The sequence below is a fragment of the Watersipora subatra genome, chromosome 5, assembly GCF_963576615.1.
Source record: "Watersipora subatra chromosome 5, tzWatSuba1.1, whole genome shotgun sequence".
Classification (NCBI taxonomy): Eukaryota; Metazoa; Bryozoa; class Gymnolaemata; order Cheilostomatida; family Watersiporidae; genus Watersipora; species Watersipora subatra.
The window spans coordinates 42,693,748-42,717,146 of NC_088712.1; the positions used below are offsets into that span (position 1 = coordinate 42,693,748).

General features: G+C 36.4%; 2 protein-coding genes across 2 annotated transcripts; both read right to left on the reverse strand.

The window, feature by feature from the left end:
- Positions 1–3,067: 3,067 nt before the first annotated feature.
- LOC137397380 (protein FAM200C-like) lies at positions 3,068–3,673 on the reverse strand. The gene has a single exon (XM_068083670.1). It carries the CDS (start codon positions 3,671–3,673, stop codon positions 3,068–3,070), a length of 606 nt encoding a protein of 201 aa, XP_067939771.1.
- A 290-nt stretch (positions 3,674–3,963) lies between these two features.
- On the reverse strand, positions 3,964–4,485 carry LOC137397381 (protein FAM200C-like). Its single transcript, XM_068083671.1, has one exon. It carries the CDS (start codon positions 4,483–4,485, stop codon positions 3,964–3,966), a length of 522 nt encoding a protein of 173 aa, XP_067939772.1.
- Between the last annotated feature and the right edge of the window lie 18,914 nt (positions 4,486–23,399).

Genomic DNA, 23,399 nt, shown 5'->3' on the forward strand with positions numbered 1-23,399 from the left:
AACCGGTCAGAGAATTGACCCAAAATCGGCTGCTGTGAGCGCAGCTTTGGTCTGTTATATTTAGCTTTCTGCTTTTAGGAGGAAACTTGTAGTTTGCAGAAGCGATAACGAATATTGTTTGTTGGTGACATCATATATCTGCTCTAGTAGGGCAGTGGTGTCAGGTTTAATGCTTATTAGTTTGTTGTAGGAGCTTAATAGAAACTGATGGCTTTTTTTCTTCTCTAGAGGGTATTCTCAGTAGAAGCATGTATCTGATTTTAGTTTATTTTTGGCAATTGTTTCCAGTTCTAATTTATTGCAGCTGCAGTGGTAGTGTCTCTGCCTTTGAATTTTGAGCTAATATAATCGTGCAGTGTGGTGCCATTTCTATGTCATCAGTCAACTATTCAATTGACAAGTTCATTACTGAAGCAGCATGTTTGTGGTGGTCGTAGATAGTAGCTTGTGGTTTTGCGGCCAGCAACTTTCTGACAGCAAATTATTTCCAGCAAAACTGTTGAAAATTTGAGTGCATTGATTTTAACAATATACATCATATAATAACCGCAAGTACACCCCTAACTTCATACTATACTCCACACAAGTTGCTTGTAAAGCTGCGAATCTTATAACTGAATATTGTAAGATGGCAGATCTCTTTCATGAGTATTTCTAATGTGTCCTCAAAAATCTGGTTAATCAGTGATTGGCTTGGTTTGCTGAGCATTAGTATCTTTGTCAGATTTATTATTGTTGGCATAGGCCTAAAATCCTCAATTGCTTTATTTATTTTCTCTATAAAACATGTTATAATGGAACTCTATTCATAACAACCCAAAGGTAGACAAATGTATTTTATTTTATAATTTTACAAGTAATAGCACTATGATTCTCCGTCTGAACTTATTAGCATGCTGGACTTCGTAGATGACATCAAAATCTGCAAGCAAACACATTAACAATCAAATATATTACAGAATAACGCTTTAAATAGAATATTGTGTTCTAAAAATGGTAACTATCCCTGTTGCTAAATTCTCACCTAATTTTTTGGATCAGCTTTAAAATGGTTTTTTTGCTAGAAAAACAGCAATACTGTTTGTAGTGCTTTTTGATTCAAATTAACTAGCCCATGTTTATTACATTTACTGTGACGAGCATGCTCACTGATCATCACTTACAACTCTACTACATGCCATTCAGTCACCTAAATGCTGAGTATTATTTAAAGTCGTATGTCAACCAGCTTTACGGATGCAAAGCTTTTACCTGAATTTAATAATATTTTTAAAAGTTATTGCTGTTAAATGTAAGTGGTGGGTACAATGGCTTGTTTGGAAACTTTCGAGAAATTCTGGCACATTATTCTGATGTCACTCGTGAGAAGATACTGAGACTTACCAAAATTTGTTAAAAATAGCATTCTTTGCAATTGTGGTATCCAATTAAAACTTGATTTTGATGACACAGATGGCTCCTGCCCCTACTTCTCTCATCTAAACCAAGAAAAAGTCATGTAGAAAGTGACGATGACTTCCATGATGATTTGGAGTCAAGCGAACAGCTGGAAATCGAACTGTCAAAGTCTGGCTCGGACATAGTGGAGAGCATCGGTAGGTAAATATGACCAATATATCCAGGTTTTCTACAAAACAAAAGATGTGGCAAACATGGCAGCTTTGCTGCATATGCTAAACTGCATGGCTGCTCATATTACGGTACATAATTTGGTTATATACATGTATTTTGGTATTAGCTACGTTCACTTATTGTTAGTGTATAGAGCAGATATACAGAAAGCAGAGTGGCTTGAAACTGCTTGAGTGGCTTGATACTGCAGCAGATCAGTGAAATATAGTTAAATTTATTTTATAGTTGATACATATGCTTTTTATAATAATATTAACATATGATATTTATTTAGCAGGTTATGTGGAACGGAGCTTAAAACTCAACTGCAATGACTGCACCAACTTTATAGCTTCCTGTCCAGATTTACGCACCAGGGATGATGCGATACTAATCAGTGTAAAAGATAGAGGTGGTCTGTTTACACCTCATCTTGTCATCACAAAGATATGTCTAGGCTCAGAACTGAGCATATGGCAGTGTGTCGACTTACCAGGAATCACTGCAGACATACACAAGCTGGTGGTCATTAAGACTCTTTCATCGGTTTTACAAAGCACTTTGCATCAGGAATTTCCATGCTCAATCCACAGCGCAGCACAACGTTAGTTCAAAATATCACCTCCAGATATTTCAGGATAATAACTCATCAGGAGGCTACAAAGGTAGCAGCTAACAAAAGTAATCTCAGATCAAGGCTCAGCTGAATGGTCGTCTTTAGTCATGTCTAGCCTTTCACAATATGTCTAGAAAAGTATACCATTTATCGCTTGTTTTCTACGAATTTGCTGATGCTGTTTGCATAACACCCAAGACCCAACATTTATATTCGGAGCAGACTGCAATCAGTGTATGATGTACCGGTATGTATGCATTTGAAATCAGTTTGTACACCTAGCTACCTGACATGTTAGCCCATAGCATAGGGCAAAATTGATAATTTTTCAATATTTTTTGGAATACATGTACATCAATATACACTTTTAATCGCACTTTTCACATGAAATATTCAACTTTATGTTTACAAATTTGCAGGGTAGAAAATATGTAGTGTATAAGCTTTTTATCTAAAATTTGAAACAAATATCATGTGTACTTTAGTAGTTATGTCAAATTACATGTAGCAACAAAAATGTCTCTTGATTCTTTCAGTGTAAACAATGATGACTCACTTGCCTGACGAGCTGCAAGTGAACAAAGCAATGCCGTTCTGCCACAAAGCATGCGGCTATTTATGTAGGACACCACGGCTTTGCATTGCCCAGTTTCGTATACCCTATAGCAGGAGTTCCCAACCTTTTATACTATGTTCCCCCTAGACATGTTCAGAAATTTGAATTCCCCCAACATATACTACATGGCTAAAAACAAAAACTAATACAAATTATAATGAGACTTTATTGTACATGTGCAAACACATAACGAAATATTTTTTATACAACATGTTTTTATGTAATTATTGAGATTTCAGTTGCCGCTCATGTGGGCACAGTACTTCAATGCGAGGCTTCGTTTCGGACAGAGCACAGCGCAGATCATCTTGTGCCATCAATCGATTACGAGCTTTCGACTTAATGGTAAGTAATGTTGAGAAGCCTGACTCACACAGATATGTAGTCACAAATGGCAGCAGTTTGTGGAGTGCAATTTTCGCTACCTTGGGATAACATGCGCTCATTGTTGGCCAAAAGTCAGCAATTGACATTGTTCCAAATGAAAGTTTTGCAGCCGAGTAAAATTTTAACTCTAGAAACTCATCCTGACAGTCATCTGGTACCATGTTGACTTCACACTGAAATGGATTGATGGTCAGATCCAAGTCTTCCCTAGGTATTTCAGGGAAATATCTTTTGAACTCTGTGTGAATGTGTTCTAGATGTTTTGCAATCTCATCCTGGATTTCAGCAGGAAGAGCCAAGTTGCCACTGTCCAGCAAGTTGTTTAAGCTTTCAAACATTGCAATGTTTCCACAGCAGACTTTCCTCTTCCAGTTCATCAGCTTTGCTTGAAAAGCATTCAGCTGGTTGATAAATCTGATCATGTCAGTATTAGGACCCTGCATCTTCAGATTTAGTGGATTAAACTGCTCAAAAATATCTACTAGATATGCGATCTGAATAATCCAGTTGTTTTCTGTGAGATGCTTATGGAAACTCTCTTTTCCTTGTTGCTCAGTAAACAATATCAGTTCATTTCAGAGGCTGAAAACTCGAGCTGTGACATTACCTCTTGATAACCAACAAACATTTGTGCGATACAAAAGTGTTTGGTGCTCAGCATCCATGTCTTTGCAATGTACCTTAAATAGCCTTGTGTGCAGTTCATTGCTCTTTATGTAGTTAACTAATTCGATTATCTCCTGTGAGACAATGGAGAGAGAGATGAAGGAAGGGTTCTAACTGCCAGTGCATGCCGGTGCAGCATACAGTGAGTGCTCTTTACATTAGGTGACACTTTTTTCACAAGAGTTTGAAAGCCTGATCTTGTGCCTAGCATAGCTGGTGCCACATCTGTACAACAGCCAATAACATTTTCCCATTTTAGATCTACTTCATCAAAAAAGTTGGAGACAACATCAAAAATGTCTTTAGCTTTGGTTGTGGCTTCCAGAGGTACACAAAACAGAAATTCCTCTTTTATTTCTTCATTATGTACATAGCAGGCATACACCATTAATTTTGAGCAAGAAGCTACATCAGTTGACTCATCCAGCTGAATAGCAAAGAGCCCAAATGGAGATAACTTTATTTGCTGGACAACCTGATTTTTAATGTCATTGGCCATGTTGCTAATCTTTCTCTGCACTGTGTTATTCAGCAAAGACACTGCAGCCAGCTTCTTCTCAGCCTCCTTTCTTAATATAAGTTCCGCCATCATCAGTATACATGGCTTTATTAAATCTTCTCCGATGGTATGTGGCTTTTTTCTGGTTAGCAATTTCATACGCTACCTTGTACGAGGCCTCCAGTAGTTTGGAGTTTGATTCATGAAAAGCCACACTCGTGTCTAGCCTCATCTGCTTGAGCTGTTTTCCATGTCGCTCAAAAAAGTTTTGATCCTTTGCTGTATGTTGGGAATGTACTGCAGAGAGATGATGCTTCAATTTGTTAGGTCGCATTGAATCATTGCCCAATACTTTCATGCATAACACACATTGTGGCTTTTCTTCACCATTGCTAACAAGACATTGAAATCCATATTGCATGTAGCTCGCATCATATTTTCGTTTCTTGCTAGTACTCATTCTGTAATGAAAGTTATTATTAGTTCAATATTTAAGCCATGTTTTAACATGAAATCTGTAGTTTGAACAATATTACACACTTATGCGCACTCCCACATACACAAATGCAAATTATATAATATATACCGTAAGTCTTCATGCTCAAGCCGTGCGGCTTGTCGTTGAGCACGGCTTCTGGTTCAAGGTCATAGACCGCGGCTAAGGCCATTCTTTTAAAACTTATGTGGAGCTCAGGGCGGCTTCTCGATAAATGGGGTCTCTGCTCAGCTCTTGCGCTATAACCATAGAATCGCATTCATGATACACTTTTATGTACGGGGGTCTTGGCAACCTACTCATTTATTTTTAAGTCATGTTTAAGGAATACTTTAGACTAAAAAAGAATTTATTGCTCTAAGTGGAGATGAATTATCAGTGAATTATCAATAAAGATTTTATTCAGTTTGAATTCATGACATTGAATTTTTTGGGTGCTTTTTTTGTATTTTTTTAAAATTAATTTAAATTCCAAACAAAACTTTTATCTATGAAGATGATGAAGTATGTTTAACTCACCACAGTCATAGGTTATTAACTCCTTTTCATTTTTGACCGGCATCTTTCCATAAACATGAAGCCCTCTAACAGTGCAATAAAAATCTAACTGAGACTTGGCGAGTAAGTTCTTGATGCAAGGGCCCAGGAATTTTCATTTGAACTTGGAAGTAAATGAAAATTCTTTTCACATGTACTGATGTAACCTGTTTTCTTATTCAAGAGGACAGGGGTATAGCGAAACCCGTCTCAACATTCTCACTCCCGAAGGGGGTCAATGATGACAAAACCTCAGTCATTAGCCGCGGTCTGTGGTATTGTTTTATACGCGATTATAAGGGATTTATAGTTGAGTCCTTTTATTATACAGCCACCATTATCAGGATACAATCAAGCAAGGGAAGAAGAAAAAGAATTGTGGGTAAAATATAAGTTGAATAATAATAAAGACGAGCAGACAACTCTAAAACATAATCCAACATTATCTAAACTACTATGATAAAATAATATTTGAACACTCCCACATAGTTTTGATAATTTCACAACAAAATAATGTATGCAAATACGAAGCGTACACCCTGTAATAATAACGTTCCTAGTTACCGGCCAGCCAGGCGTCTATCCCACATTTAACATAACACGAAGTTTCTCGAAACGAATTTTAGGTAGGGGTTTGGTGAAGATATCGGCTATCATATCATCAGTTGGACAATATTCTGTGACTATATTGTGGTTTTGGACTTCTTGTCGAATATAATGATATTTTATATCCTTATGCTTGCTGCGCTTACTAACGTTGGTGTTGTTTGCTATGCTGATGGCCGATTGGTTGTCTATGCGGAGTACTATTGGTGGTAATGTCTCTCGAGTAATATCAACGAATAATTGCCGTAGCCAGGCTGCCTCTTTTGCAGCTTCGAAAGCTGCGATATACTCGGCTTCTGTTGAAAACAGAGCGATTGTCGATTGGCGTTTACTGAACCAGCTGATTGGCCCACTGCTAGACATAAAAACATTTCCGGATATCGAGTGTCTAGATTCGTCGTTCTCAGCCCAGTTAGCATCTGAATAATCTACGGGTTGGATGTCAGTTTTGTTGAATGTAATCCCATAGTCCATGGTGCCTTTTAAGTATCTGAGAACGCGCTTTATGGCAGTGAGGTGCGTTTGAGTCGGCATGGAATTGAATTTCGACAACACTCCCACAGAATGTGCGATGTCTGGTCGTGTAGCTGTAGATGCGTAGAGAAGGCTGCCTACGATCAATTGATATAGAGTGTGATCCACAGATTTGCTGCCGTCATCCTTCACTAGTTGTATATCTGTAGCGAACGGGGTTGCTACACTTTTGCAGTCGAACATATCATACTTCTCAAGAATCTGCTGAATATAATGTTTCTGGTGCAGCTTCACTGAGGTGTCTGTGAATTCCGCGTTGATACCTAGACAAAATTGCAGTTGCCCTAGGTCTTTCATCTGAAACTTTGAACTTAACGATTCTTTGATTATTTTCATCGATTGATCAGTGTCACTTAGGATTACGATATCATCTACATAGACCGCTAATATCGTTTGATCGCCATGGTCGTTATGTACATAGACACATTGTTCGACGCTCGAAGGAGAGAAGCCAAGCTGCCGCAGATACTCATCGAGGACTAGATTCCAACATCGTGATGATTGCTTTAGGCCATACAGAGAGCGATTCAATTTGCATACCAACTCTTCATTTCCAGGCGATACAAATCCATCAGGTTGTGTCATAAATAATTCCTCAGAAACTTTACCATTGAGAAAAGCTGTTACTACGTCCATTTGATGTATCAACATGCCTCTATCCGTGCCATATGATAGAAGCGCTCGAAGTGATGACCGATGCACTACTGGTGCAAATGTTTCATCGTAATCTATTCCTTGTTTTTGACTATACCCTTTGGCTTCTAGTCTAGCTTTGAATCTGGCCACGCTTCCATCGGGTTTGCACTTGGTTTTGAACACCCACTTACTACCAATGGCTTTACGACCAGCCGGTAGTTTTACTAATGTCCAGGTTTGATTATCGAATAATGCGGTGTATTCTTCGGAGGCAGCGTTCATCCATTGCTTCGATTGGGGACTAGACATAGCCTCTGACATTGTTAGCGGTTCGGTTATATTGCTGGTGAGGCAAGCCACATGGTTGACATACTCATCAACCCCAAATCTTACAATAGGATTGGGGTTTCGCTGTGATTTTCGTGTAACTATTGAGTAATTTTCAGGTTCTAGTAATTCAATTGTCAGCTTTTCGGAGTTGTCTTCATCCTCACATTGGTTAGTCTCGGACTCTGGTAACCCTAACCTATTTTCATCTATCACGACATCTCGGCGTACTACGACTTTCTTAGTAGAAGGATTATATAAACGATAGCCTTTTGATCTAAGGCTACAGCCAACAAACATCATTGTCTCTGCTTTATCATCCAGTTTCTGACGGAGCTCACTTGGTACATGAGCATGGGCTAAAGAACCAAACACCCTTAGATTACTAATATCTGGTTTACAGTTGTACCATTGCTGGTATGGAGTTGTGGGCTTATGGTGAGCAGTAGTGGAGGCACGATTCCTAACATAAACAGCTGTTGAAATGGCCTCAGCCCAGAAATGTTTCGGTAATGCGGCGTCGATTACTAACGCGCGGGCTAATTCACATACAGTGCGATTATACCATTCTGCTACACCGTTTTGCTGTTGTGAATATCTAACGGCTAGTTGATGCTGAATACCTTGAGAGCGCAGGTATTCTTCAAATTCGCTTGATATGTATTCCCCTCCACCGTCAGTTCGAAGGGTTCCGATTGGCTGGCCGGTTTGGTTGGTCACTAAGGCTTCAAACTCTTTAAATACAGAAAATACATCCGATTTCTCACTGATAAAATACACATATGAAAATCTACTAAAATCATCAATAAAACTCACAAAATATCTACTGCCACCAATTGATTTATTCTGCATTAGACCAAATACATCGCTATGAAGTAGTTCTAGCACTCTAGTAGATTTAATACCATCTCTAGCTATAAACGGTTTTCGAGCCATTTTACCTTTCACACATGGGTCACATATAGTACCTACACTTACGTTAGACAGATCGGCACCTGTAACAAGCTGTTCACAGTTCATAAGTCCGATGCTGGTAGGATTGATATGAGCGAGTCTCTTATGCCATATATCGTTACACGACGACGCTAGATTAGCTTTATGATCAGACGACTCCAGATCTAAATAGTAAAGTTTCCCAACGAGAGTTCCCATAGCATGTATTTGGTGGAGTTTGTTCTTAACCCAACATCTACTGTGGCCAAATTGTACTATCATACCCTTACTAGCGTCCGACTGTACAGAGAATAGATTTTGTTTCAAATCTTGTACATGAAGTACATCGTGGAGAGTGGCTTTTCTTTTCACTTTCCGGCTAACGGACACTGATATCATAATGTTACCTGAGCCTATGGCATCCAATACTCTGCTGTCCGCTATAGCAACTTTCTCAGGCTGGTCAAGCTTTGTGTATGTACTGAAACCACCGTTTTCAGGAGTCATGTGACGAGTTGCCCCGCTGTCAATGAGCCATTCTTTCGCTGCCGCTATACTTTCTCCTACTAGAAAAGCACTCTCCTCGCTTTGAATTTCAGTTGCTTGGGATTCACTCACAAATTTAGCTCCATGCTGGTTCGCCTGACCACGGCCCTGACCACGACCACGGCCCTAACCACGACTGTAGTTTCCGCGACTATAGTTTCCACGATTGTAGTTAGCACGATCGTAGTTACCTCAACTATTCTGTTGCGCTGTGCAATCTCTGACCATGTGATATGGTGAAATGCAGTTATAGCATTTTCTCTCATACGTGTTATTTCGACGGTATATAAGGCACTGTCAGAATTTATAGTCGTTTTTCCAAACTTGCCGCTTTCACCAGAATCCATTTCGGCAGCTTTTACGCCATGTTTCTGCTCTTCATTGAGTAACGGTGTTTTGAACAAATTCTAATGTTAGGGTTTCAGGCTTTTGCGCTTCTAAGGCTGTCACGACAGTTGCATAGCTACTCGGCATCCTGCCCAACAGTGTTACTACCTGATCTTCCTCGCTCACCGGGGCTTTGATAGCCGTGAGCTTGTTTACAATATCCTTCATATATTTTAGATGATTTTCTATAGATGTACCATCACGCATGACAGCTCTGAAATATTGTTTCTTTAGATATATCCGATTTGCTAGTGTGTCTCTTTTGAAGTGAGACTGTAGCTTCTCCCACGCTGTTTTCGGTGTCTCACACTCAGTGATCAAATATATGAATTCATCACTGATCGCCAATACAATATGACTAAGAGCTCTCTGTGATTGTTTTATATAAGCTTTCTTAGCATCTGCACCTTCCGTTGGCTCTGCAATACTACCATCACAATGTTCATAAAGTTCCTTTGCAATGAGCAAATGTTTCAGTTTGAATCTCTATGTAGAATAATTGGACGTAGTAAGTTTATCCACAGACAGTTTATCATCCATGGTGCTTGCTTGATATTAGTCTTTGTGGGCCCATAACCTATTGTTTTATACGCGATTATAAGGGATTTATAGTTGATTCCTTTTATTATACAGCTACCATTATCAAGATACAATCAAGCAAGGGAAGAAGAAAAAGATTTGTGGGTAAAATATAAGTTGAATAATAATAAAGACGAGCAGACAACTCTAAAACATAATCCAACATTATCTAAACTACTATGATAAAATAATGTTTGAACTTGTGGGCATATGTGGCTTGTTGGTAAGAGCCGCTAGATACCACAGATGGCTTATTGGAGGGTTATTTTTCTCTTCGTGAGTCATCTGTTTGTGAGCACAAGCCGCGTGGCTTAAGCATGAGGACTTACGGTACTGACCTGATGAAAATCAGAATATACTGTACTGCAGCTACCCTGTTGACTGTTGAGTAATTACTGTTACCATATTAATATCCACTATTACTTGGTACAAGCAGCCAATAAAAATGCAGCACTACTGAACATCATACTACAGGGGTTCCCAACCAGAGGGGAATTCCCCTGGTTCTCTTATTGTACTATAAGCAAAGCATTCATGCCTGGACGTAGCTGAACATGCCAGCATGGCTGTTGTAACTGCCCTCCCAAAATTAGTAATGAAGCTCCGAACAGATGTATAGATGTATGTTTTGTGGTATATTTACGTCTTAACATCGTGAAACTAAAAGTTTTTAAAACTTGATTAACATATAGCTAATAAAACATAATGTGAAGGGTTGACAGGAATTGCAAAAACTAAAGACATGGATAAACAACATTAATCCAAAAAATAAAGGAATACATATAGACAGACATACATTTTTCACCCCTTTCCAGAAGAGAGTTAGGTGTACAATCAGTTTCTGTTCTACAATGTATCTAGTTATAAAGAAGTCTACACTTTCTGAGAGTATAATATGAAATGAATAAGACAACGGTTGCTGGAAATTTATATAAAACTAAAGGAGAAACATCGTATGGCAAATAGTGACAACATAAGGGTAGCAGTGATTTCATTTATTTCTTTTACTTTGTGGGGCAATGCTAAAAACAGCTATTTTTAAAGGTAGGAGGATGTTGACGAGTGGTGAATCTTACCAAGGTAAACAATTAGAGCAGCTTGTGGTTGTCCATTTGAATATGAATCGGCAGCGATAAGGCATTGCACCTGATTGCAGACTAATTTGCATTTGTGGTTACATCATTACATTGATGGATTGGCAGCTAGCTAATAACAAACAAGTTAGCCGGAATTGGCGTTATAAAATTTCACAATTATTATTAAAAAACATTACAGCGGTTGACTAGTCTTACTTATAGTGGAAAGTGGAAATTGTTAAAGGAAGGCGCTCGAGCTTACGCTTAAAGGTACAAACAAAAATCTAAAAAGTCAGACACCTCTCCGTTTCCCCCCTGTATGTTCAAAATTTCTCCCCAGGGGGGAATTCCCCCTCCCTGGTTGGAACCCCCTGCCCTACAGGATGAATTTATTTGCGGAGTTAAATTTCGCGAAAACTGCCTTTTCGTGCATATTCGCGGATTAATTTATTCGCGGCTGAACAATGTCACTCTCTATGAAGAGTTAACTCTATTGCAATTAGCAATAGAGTTAATCCTACGCATGCGCACACCACGTGTTTCGGTGTGCGCATACACCGAAATGCGATGTACACCAAAGCTTGCAACTACGAGTCGATCAGGGTAAGCTATAAAATTTTTGCAGCGTTCAGAATTTTTCACAAATATTCATCGATTTGGAGGCCTTTGATGAACCAACAATTTGTGGTAAGTAATGAGTTTTTTTAAAACCATTTACTAAATTAGTTGAATTTTACTTTGGTTCTTCAGTAAAACGCAATATTTATTTTTTCCATCCCTACCGCTTCATTATATGTTTTAGTGTGAGAGAGAGATTTTTCATCATACACGGAAGCACAATGACTGCAAAGGTGGTAGATGTCATTTTTAGAAGATCACCAATCATTCAGGGAGATCTTGAAATTGAGGTAGAAGTGACCGCAGCTGCCAACGAAGAGAATATATTTGTTTTAAAAAAGGAACAAAAACGCCTTTACGAGCACAAATTTTTGGCCAATTGGCAAAACTTTGCAATAGTAAGCCATGAGGAGAGTTCTGATGATAACTTTTTTACCTGTCATGTAGTAGCGAGAGAATCGCCTTTAAAATCTACCCAAGACAGTGACAGCGACAGTGCTGCTATTACCAAAATAACTAGTCAGAGAGCACCATTTCACGCTAGTATTCACATATCAATAGTACCAGTTTAATTTTATTGCTAGACAACCACCATATGGACTAAATTGTTTATATTTACTCCATTCTTAATTTGTAAAATTTTATTTGTATTTGAAATATTTTATTTGTGCACTCAATTTTGTAATAAATTATAATAATATTATTTTGTATTATATTATATTATTTTATTTCATGTATAGATATATTATATCTATACATGAAATAAAATACATAATATAATCATGTTTGCTGCAGTGATATCAAGGAGTTGTTGTCGATGAAAGGTTCTAGGTTGACTGGTTGCTTCTCTGCCAATATTCCTGCCTTGATGAATATTACTACTTGTCTCTAGTTTTTGTAATCGGAGTAGGTTGTTTCATTCTCAATCTGCAGTGAACACAGAAAAGAAAAAAATTTAATAAGTGCAAAAACGTGATGTGGTGCAGAAGTGCAAAAACAATAGCTGAAGTATTTAATGAAAGCGATCAGTTTTTAAACAAAAGAATTAACTAATGCAGGTAATTATGGAACAACGTATCTGCACTGCAAATCAAATACATACCATAATGTCCAGATCAGAATCATGATCGTCCTCAACTTTGGTATTAGAGATTGATGGAGTTGATTTCAAGGTTAAAAGATTAAGAGAATTTTTTTGCGATGACGAAGCCATGCCGAATAACTTGTGAAAACCTGGAATAATTTTGTGAAGTTCGATGCAATGGCAATAAAACTCAAAGCCCCGGCGATGATTTTAAAGAAGTTTTGGAACTCGGCTACGTTTAGTACTTCTGCCTAGCGGCTATTTTTGCGATGACGCCCTTCTGCATATCTTGTGACAACCTTGAATAATTTTGTAAAGAAAGGTGATGCATTGGCAATGGTGTTAGCTCAAAGCTCAGGCAATGATTTTAAAAACGTTTTGGCACTCAACTACGTTTAGTATTATGCCAAGCGGCTAGTTTTTAATTTGATGCAGGAGTTATTCTCCCTTGTGATTAAAAATAGAACTAATTATTCACGGAATTTATTAATCCGCGGAGTTGATTGTTCACAAAATTGCGAATTTTTATAACCAATGAATGTTTTCATCCTGTAGGGTAGTTAATAGGTCTATGCACCGTGAATGTCACCTTCAAGAAAATATAATCATCGTAGTGAGCCTCAGCCAGCACATTGGCATTTAAAAAACACCAAAGGTCAAGCTGAGAATTGAACATCAGTAGCGGTACGCAGACCAACACACACAGGCACACATACATATTGAGCTATCCCTGCCCCTTCACTCTGTATGGGGTATAAGTGGTAACATCACTCATGAGTGTAATATAGTGCCAGGGTCAGCCATGTAGTAAGACACTCTCCTTGCCCTAAATATAATCTCCAACATATCTATGGCAAAACAGTCTTCAGCCATTTTGCAGCTGTTTAACTACATGAATAAAATTGCGAGAACTTGGCAAATGTAATTTAAATTAGTTTATTTTTTATCCTGTAAAGTTCTGATCAGACATCAGCCGTAATCAGCAATTTGTATTTAAATGCTCTCTGTTGTGTCCTTATGAGGCTTACAGCATACCCGTGGTTTTATAGAACTACTTTGATTTAAGGGTGCATTTTGACGTTGGACTATATACTGTAGGTATTATAAAAAAATGGCTTGAGAGAGCTGGAGCAAACATTTACTGAACCAAAATGAATCAAACAATATTTGAGCATGAGCGTTTAATTAATCTAGCAAAAGGGCTACCCCAAAATTGCAGCAGTAATATTAGGTGCTCAAAATTAGCCAATTCAACCTTCTTAGGAGAGTTTTTGACATAGCCTTTTAAAGTTGCCCTAACAATAGACCGATCTTTAAACAGAGCAGCACATTTATTGTGAACGATATTTGCAATAACGTTTGCTTTTATACATTTGGAAAATTCGCAGGCATTTTATAACCATAAAACAGTTAAAGATTTTTGCTTAGAATTTAAAATAACCTATCTAAAGTTTTTAAAAAATTCTGCAACTGAATAAAGCATTGTTGCAGAAAAACAGTGATATTTTATAGAGAAGTTGTTTTCATTGCATGAAGCAAAACTAAAGTTGAATAAGGATACTTCTTTAATAATAATTTTGTTTGTGTTTTAAAGAGCCATGTTAAATATTAAATTGGTTTTCTATTCTGTGTTAAAGTTTTGCATGCAAACAATAAAATAGAAGGAACTTAAATGGCAACATAAGTGAAACAAATGCAGGCCCTTTGAGTAAAATGTTGATGTATTGTACATAAGTTCACTTGAAATGTAGAAAAGAGTAACTTGATTGTCAACAAAATCCTGCAAAACTGCTCTCAACTTCAATGAGGAATTAGTACGAGTGACTGCGCGTTACCATCAGAGAATATCAATAATTAAGCTTTTTGGTATCTACACACTGTATATAGTAAATTAAATTAGTCTTTGCATGTTGAACATCTGAGGACGTACCGTTGAAACTTATCAAGTAGCTCATTTTATGCTCTATAGTACACTCATCCTATTGTATATAGGCCCAAGTAGCAGAAAACTTGCGTATTGTATAGAAGCTCGTAGTATCGCGTCAGCTATCTACTTATACACTAACAAAAACCATTAAAGATGTGGTTGCGTCAAAAAATTCGATTTAATAAAATTAAGATCCATAAAAGGCTAAAACATCAGCTACAATTTGATGCTATTTTTGTCTTTGTAGACCAACCCTGTCCAGAAATATATGCGTTTGAATGAGGCCCTCTTTTAACAAGCTCACGTTCCAACGGGTGCTTCTTTCGTGACGTCACAAGCAATACATCTGAAAAGAAACCATGAGCGATAAATATGAGGTCGCTTCCTTAGCCAATCATTAGCGTGAAATTTTTATATAGGTCGTAATAAATGTTATCACTCGTGAAACGCGTTGTCTGTGATCTCAACTTTAGGGATTTTACTCGATTATTAAATCGCATGGACATCGATATTTACTAAATTAATTAACATCGTTACTTTAATGAATTACTTGATCGAAACGTTTTATTGGCAAACAACATAATTGTGACTCCGAGTTTTCTTGGCGTCAGGTAGTTAAAGTTCTACGGAGGAAGATCGGAGAATGCAGGTAAATTTATCTTTTACTTTGAGTCTCCTATAGAGTTTCCTGTTGAGTTTACATTCAGATTATATTTCCCTGTTTGAGGCTAAATTGTAATTTTCTGCGTGTGCGAGATACGTATGTACAGTGAGTTCTTGACGACTTATTTTTAATCTTTAGCATCTAGCAATACAATGGCTTAGATGGATGAATATACTAAAGGTAATATTTTAGTACTCATTAATACATGTACTAATTAATAAAATTATAACTTTTTGCTATCACTAATCATCGTTTTATATTTTTTCATCGGTTCACCTAGCTAAATTTGCTTCAAATTTTCTGTGGCAGTTTTATCTAGTAAATTGGATTTATGATTTGACTTTAGATGTTCACTTTTCACTTGTAGAAAGTGAAGAAAATTGATTGATCAATGCAAATCTTTAACTTCCAGAACCAAAGCTTTGAATCGTTGGTTTGGCGTACTTGTGCCTTTGTTAAACATTTATTCGTTTTTAAAATTACACTCGCAATCTATCAAACTCCCAATTTGAAAGCTTTCAGTAGATACGCTTTAGAATGACATATCTATGAATGACATATATTTATTGCATTCGTTTTACTGATTACAGGATGTTTATGTGGTCCCACCCGCCGAAGCAGCTTTGTCAGTGTGGAAACTGCCATAAAAGGGAAAGAAAGACTTAAATGTGTGTTGCATAAACCATGATGTTTTGTTTGAGTTTGCTGCAGTAGATGAATTTGTCCTATTGTATCAGCTAAAACTACGTGAGTGGCCACGACTTGATGAATATATTTAATAAAAGCTTTATGCCGAGATGAAAATCTTTTTGCTTGTAAAAATTATATAATAAAATAATATTGTTGAAGATAATGCAAAACATGATTTGCAGAATATTGTAGTGAATTGGATACGGTATATGGATGTCCGCAGAACTGGAGAATGTGAGTTCAAATCCGGTTTGCAGCATACTTCTCATCCTTAAAACTCTATCCCTATGTATATTCTTTTCAAAGACGCAGCTTGCTCATTTTACTTACGGTAGTAAGAAACTAGTTTTCGGTGTAGGCAATGATATACAGCCCCGCCCCAAGGATAGGCGACGTAATGTGGGCGGGGCTTTTGAGAGGCTGTATATCGTTAGCAAGGGTAACGGCGGAACTGTGCTGATACAAAGACCTTATCCTACATAGTTTGCTTGACAGAATTACCGTAGACCGGTAGAATTGGTAGTCTGTACTCAAATGTTTACACAGCATTTGGAGAAAGTGAGTAAAACAAATTTTCAATGTTCGTTATTTGAGGCCTTTGAAACATTCATAATAATGTACTGTATCTGTAGCGGGGTTTAAAATTTTATTCTAACCAACATGAGCAACTACCAAATAAAATATATGCCAATAGAGCCGCGTAGGACTAGACTTTTATCGCAACTAGCCTATGTGATTACGAGATATATAGACAGGTTGTATCACGCGTGACATCATTTTGGACAAGTCTGAGCATGATTTTTTGGCCTGAGCGTTTTTACCGCGATCAGATTTTTTCGATTTTAATCTTCAAATATCTTGGCAATGAGATTGCCTAACACAACAAACAACAGATCAACTGGTAGAGAAAAAAAATGCTTTCTTTTAAGATCAACTCAAATTTGACGCTACCACATCTTTAAAGACTGATCTGTGTAATATATCTTAAACATTTTACTTTTTCTGCTCTGCTTCTATTTAGGGAAGGAAATATTTTACCTGTACAAACTACAATTAAGCATATTAGCTCAACCTATTTTTCTCAACAAACCTCACCAGCCTGGGCCTTATGTAACAAGAAACTTTTATGTCAGCGATTCCTACAAACATACAGTATTCTCACTGCTTGCTAGAACATTCACTATGTTTCCATGACTCACATAATTAGTATGATTCACATTCAAATGATTCGCAAGTTAAGTTACTCTGCAATCGAGCATTTCAATGAACACCACTGATGTGGATTTAACACCAGCGCTTGACCTCATAGATTAAGTACTAGCCTAATTAATGACTCAATAAATAGCTACACAGTCTTGTCACACTAAGCTTAGCAGCAATCATTGGGAACGTTGGCGCATTGAGACTGCTGAAATCGAAATAAAAATGACTGAATCGAGAAAATGTTTTTAATGTAATAGTCATCGATATTCTAATGCGCATTAATAGCATTAGTGCCGTTTCCATAATTCGCAAGCACAATGGATTCGATAAGGTTTGGCGGATCGCCAAACTCGCTCAGCTTGCGGATTTATGCCGTTTCCATGACGCAGATAACTTGCGGATTTGCTAAATTTGCGAATTATGCTCGTCATGGAAATGCAGTTTTTGTCTGTTAATTCTCTGGCATGTTCAACTCTTCTCTAGTTGAGCTCTAAGAGATGAGTGGATTAATCACACCCTTCAAATAGCACCTCAGTAGATGGCCTCACTGTCAAGGACTTACACAGGCTGAGGATGTCTGACTGCTAACACGAGCTCAGTCCATTGACTATTTATGCGTTGACTATCTATGCCATCCCACCGTGCGTGCACATGGGCCATCATCCTCACCTTAGTGTTTTGGAATGTAGCATATTTGTTACAGCCATTCTGAAAATAGAAATACACACAAATTTTTCAAAATCATTTTGACACTGCTGTGGCTACAATATATGATGGCACTGCTTTGAAGCTCTCTTCCATTATAGTTGCAGCTGTGTTAACAACTATACACCTAGCCAGACATTTAGTTGTGCTGCCAAAATAGATGACTATGGTATATTTAAACCCACAAGTCATATGTGCATCGCCATCATTCACTCATTGAGTATTGCTATGGCTGTCCCAAAGTAGGTGTTATTCATGGAGTAAGCTTTATGACTGCATGAACAGTAATCAATCAGAAGTTTACTATTTTAGTCATGTTTACAGGTTTGCCTCTTCGCTATGACATCACTTCAATAGGCTTACAGTGGAAATGTCTTATGGCGTATTTACACTGCAGCAACTACTAACTATCAATTTTAGTTGCACATGAAATTGCGCTGCAATCGCATAGCTGCGACTTCCTACAACTCTACCGATGAATGCACAGTAAAACTTTAGATTTACCAAACTTACATTATTTGCTTTTTGAAACATGTAAACAGTTAGAATTTATATTTTCGAAGCTTGATGCAGTTGCATGAGTGCATTGGGTAGAGTCGACGACCATCTTTGACTTAAAACATCTCTGTAAGCATTTGCCTTTACAGATGTTGTTACCTGCAGCTAAAACTTGGAACAACAGCAGAATTTATAACAGAATCTTAGTGATGCCTCTTGTCTTTTTATGGAGAATTTTGTTTACCCAACCTCAGACAGACTGTGACTATTTTTCAGCGTTTATTGCTTGTTGTTTGAATTTTTCACCTTTATTGCTCTTCTATATGAATAAACGTGTTTCACCAAGCATTGCAAATGCTAGTTGGCTTTGATCATGTCTCATCGCTTTTCTTCTTTTCACAGTGTATGACTTAGTATGAGGCTTTCTAGTTCATCTACTAGCAAAGTTATGGTAGGGAGATTTCACCATCACTTTCAATGCATCTACTTCATTCAAAGCTACAGAGTGACAAATCTAAACATTTGATGTATGCATGAGTTGACATTAACTTTCTTACCCTTAATTCGATTATGGAGCAAACTTTTAAAGGCATGATATCAGATGAAACTATTTACATGTATCTCTAAAAGGTGTTATGAATTCACTTAAGTTAAAGTTGAACTAAGCCAAAGTTATTTTGTGCCAACAAGAAGCTACATGTAAGTTACTCAGGCCTAACACTTGAGCTAATGTTAAAATACTCTGCTGCTTATGTAAAAAGTATTCACGAAATTAGCCATTATTCTTCTTTGAGATAGGTTTTCAGATAATATGTCACATATTTCAAACATTCATCTCGTTCATTGCTGATAAGACTAATATGCTCATTGCTAATATAATTAATTTATCTCTGCAAAACGTTCCAGTTTATTAGAACATTGTTAGGACATGCACAACACTTCATTTATTACTAGGTGAATGCCCTGCGTTGCAAGGGTAATAGAACTGCTTATAAACATTACCTACTACATTACAATTACAATACATTATCTGCAACTGTTTATAAGCCGTTTTATTACCCCTGCAATGCTGGGAATTCACCTAGTGAGGCTATGAGCCCTGAGGCTAGATGGCAATTATTACGTGTGATGTCGTTATGAAAGATATGCGACGTTTTAATCGTATTTCATGCATATTTTTAACCAATGTAATGAATATCTTCACTATTATTGATTGCTATGCTCAGTTGAAAGTATAGTTTAATGGGTAAGTTTGATGCCTCCGGAACTGAGATCGAATCCTCTGCGCAGCAGATTTTTCGTTGCTAAAACTTTATCATTACTATAACAGGACAGACAGATAGACACTCAGATTAATATATATATAGACTGATGGTTACTCATTAGGCTAACCTTACTTTTCTAGTCTATCAAGAATCACATGTAAGCACCTGTTTATTATTTTAGTGGCATCTGTGATTGGCTGGTTTAGAACATCAACTAGCCAGAAATGCAAAAAAGAAAATAAACGCTGCATTTACAGGTTATGGTTATGTACATAGTGTTGACACAAAATTTCGCATAGAAAAACGGCAAATAAAATCACATAGAAAATAATGGCAAGTACGCAAGCAAAAACAAAATTTGTAGACAGGCCTGAACAATGATGTTGTGTCTTCTAATATACGACTCTGTTTCCTAAAGCTAAGAGCTGTCTGCAGCCGACTACCGAGCCGTAGCGATACTAACTGCTAATCTAAGCATTTTACTTGAACATTACCTTTATGGTAAATGAATTATAATATACCTTAAATGCCCAAACCATATTACCCAAACAGACAATAGAAAAACCATTTGTGCTTGCATTGTACTATAGCCATTTTGCTTAGTATCAAATCTCTACATGATGTATTTTAACAATTCTATAGCCAAAATAATCTAGCTTATACTTCATGGTTCGATTGAGATCTGAACTGCAGCATGATAAAAATGAATCTTTTTAAACAAATTTAATGTGAACTTGTTAAAGATTTTCATAAACATTTTTTGACTTGACTTGGAGCTCTTTACATGTACATGTATTTGTCTATGTAATGCAAATACATCGATTCAGTTCAAACATGTACTCAGCTGGAATCTATTGCAATAATTTGTTGCAAAAACTTGGCTTGACTCTAATAGATTATCCAGTTTTTTCCAGTTAGAGTTTTCTCTCCTTGGAAAGTTGAATCTATAAGGTGTTAATCATGCCTCATAGCATTTATCTAAAATTACTAGCTATTATTTGATACAACTTACGGTAATTTCTCTTACTGCATCCTAAAACTTATGCTTAGTAGCATGCGTTGCTGCAAAGTTGAAACCTGACGACAACAATAGAAGCTGTGAAACACCCTGATAAAACACACCACAGTATAACAACTCCTTACCAGGTCTTTAGTATAACTACTAAATTGATGAAAACTGCCATATTTGGTAAAATCATCATTTATTATTATTCTAACATTATGACAGAACTAAATTATTTAGCTGAATGAAAGGTATACACTTTTGGTACTATGTTATGCAAATAAAACGTTTTAATAATTCAAGTATTGAATAGTAATTTGAAAGTATTCAAACAATGTTGTCTTTGTATAATAAATCAAAACTCAAACAAAAATTGTTTAAAAATATTGCGCAGGCTCACAACAGCAAACTCAAGTCTTTTGAAATAATTTCAACAAAGTACATTTTTAATTAGTTGGTTGAAAACATTTAACTTACAAAACAAAATGCAAACAAGAAGAATTTGTTTAAATTGTACTAATACACATATTAAACTTATTTGTATTTCGTCTATATAATTTGTAGAAATGGTTAATTTTAAAGAACAAATATATGGCCAGCCAATGAACTCACTATGCAATATACAACTTTGAGAATAACAAATGCTATGCAGAATCAATCAGAAAACAAATGAAAAAATTTAGAGAGCAGTATAACAAGATTCTAAATGATACATTAAGTTTAGACTCTAAAGAAACCAACATAGAGAGGACAAAGCCAGAATCAAATCAATTTAATTATCATTTTTGGAATTTCAGTACCTAATGCTACAATTTTTAAAACGTTGCCGTAGTATCATACATACCGTACATATCAGTTGATATTGCACACATAGAATAAAAGTATTTGTTAATAAAATGTCGTTTGTCGATTTACATAAATACTGTTTTTTGCATCATCATTACTTCTATGTACTACAATTGTAGTTGAATGTTTTATGCCTATTTACCAAATGTAAATGTAGAACAGTCTAAACAGATGCAACCACTGTGAACTACTAAATGCTGCAGCTTTATAACCTCGTTGCACTTATATCACTGCGACACTTTCCACTTTAGAAACTCTTTGTTTGCATTCAAACTTCTTTGCGTTGGCCTGTTATCAAATTAGCCAATGTTTTACTTTTTCATCACTCTCTGAAGTTAGCATTTTTGTTAGAATTTGCTCTTTTCAATTACTTTTGCATTTATCTCAAATTTGTAACAGGTAACTATTACTAATGAGTTGATGGCCAAAACGCATACAGTGATAGTCTGTCATTCTTGCTATAAACTTTGTAGTATTATTTTACATACCTTGTACTTAGAATCTTCAGTTAATAGCATCTATAAACTGTATGCAAAGTGAATACCGTGGCTTTCTTTTCGTAAGTTTTAGTAAGTCAGTATTACTACTTTCCATTTTATTGACTACTGTAGTTTTAACTATGTTAGTTTCAATAAACTGCAAGCATCAATTATTATAGCAAATTAATAAAAACGAGTTAATGTGAAACTAAAAGTTGTCCCTCTGTTAAAGCGTAGTGGTACAACTCCCAAATTCTTAAAACATTACTCTAAGTTACTATATCTTGCTGCAAAATGAGAAGGTAATTTCTATACAATTTTGTATGCATAATATAAATATTGTGTGGCGTGCTCAAAGCAAATATGTCAACAGCATTGTTGCTTTTAGATGCAAGTTCATAGTTTTTTTAAATATGTTCCTTTCTAAATATCATTGCATATCTCCCAGCTGAAAGTTTGTGAGCTAGAAGCAAACACTAGTGGTGGAAACCATCAGAGTCAGGATATACTCGCCTGACCTTAATGTTCATGATTGCAACTCATAATTTAATCACATTTGGCTAATGTCTAAAACTCGCTGTACCATTGTGCTCGATTTCTCAAAATAATGAATATCCATAAAGCTATTAATAATTCTCGTGCAAAGATGAGAAAAGTAAAATGATTGATGTGAGCAAGAATATTTATGCAATCATGTCCCATCCTTCTTTGTAAATTTCATCAGAATGTTATCATTTGGTTGGGTCAAAAAATATTTGCATAAGAGAATGGCAAAATAAGTAAAACGAAAATTAATTTTTTCCTTAATGGTTTGTTGTCAGCGTATTTATTAAACTACCAACAAAAGCTCTAAAAGAACCAGCTATACAACTATGTATATACGTTACACCATAATGTTATAGCAACATAGCAAGCCAATGTTATATGCATGTTTACACTCCAACATTCCAAAGTAACGTTCTTGTAACATTGCTGGGACATCCATTTGCAAGTAAAATTGATGTAACACCATAATGTTCCAACTACATTGCAAGCCAATGTTATATGAATGTTAACCCTTGAACATTCAAAAGTAACATTCCTGAAACATTGCTTGGACATTCATTTGAAAGTAAAATTGATGTCACACCATAATATTCCAACTATATTGCATGCCAATGTTATATGAATGTTAAGCCTCGAACATTCGAAAGTAACATTCCTGGAACATTGCTGGGACATTTATTTGAATGTAAATATGATGTCACACCATAATATTCCAGTTACATTTCAAGCCAATGTTATATGAATGTTTGCACTTGAACATTCCAAAGTAATGTTCCTGTACATTCCTGGGACATTCAATAATAATGTTCTCTAACAACG

Excerpts from the sequence above, each read along its gene's own strand:
- LOC137397380 (XM_068083670.1), bottom strand. The coding sequence starts at position 3,673 with ATGCAGGGTCCTAATACTGACATGATCAGATTTATCAACCAGCTGAAT.
- LOC137397381 (XM_068083671.1), bottom strand. The coding sequence starts at position 4,485 with ATGGCGGAACTTATATTAAGAAAGGAGGCTGAGAAGAAGCTGGCTGCA.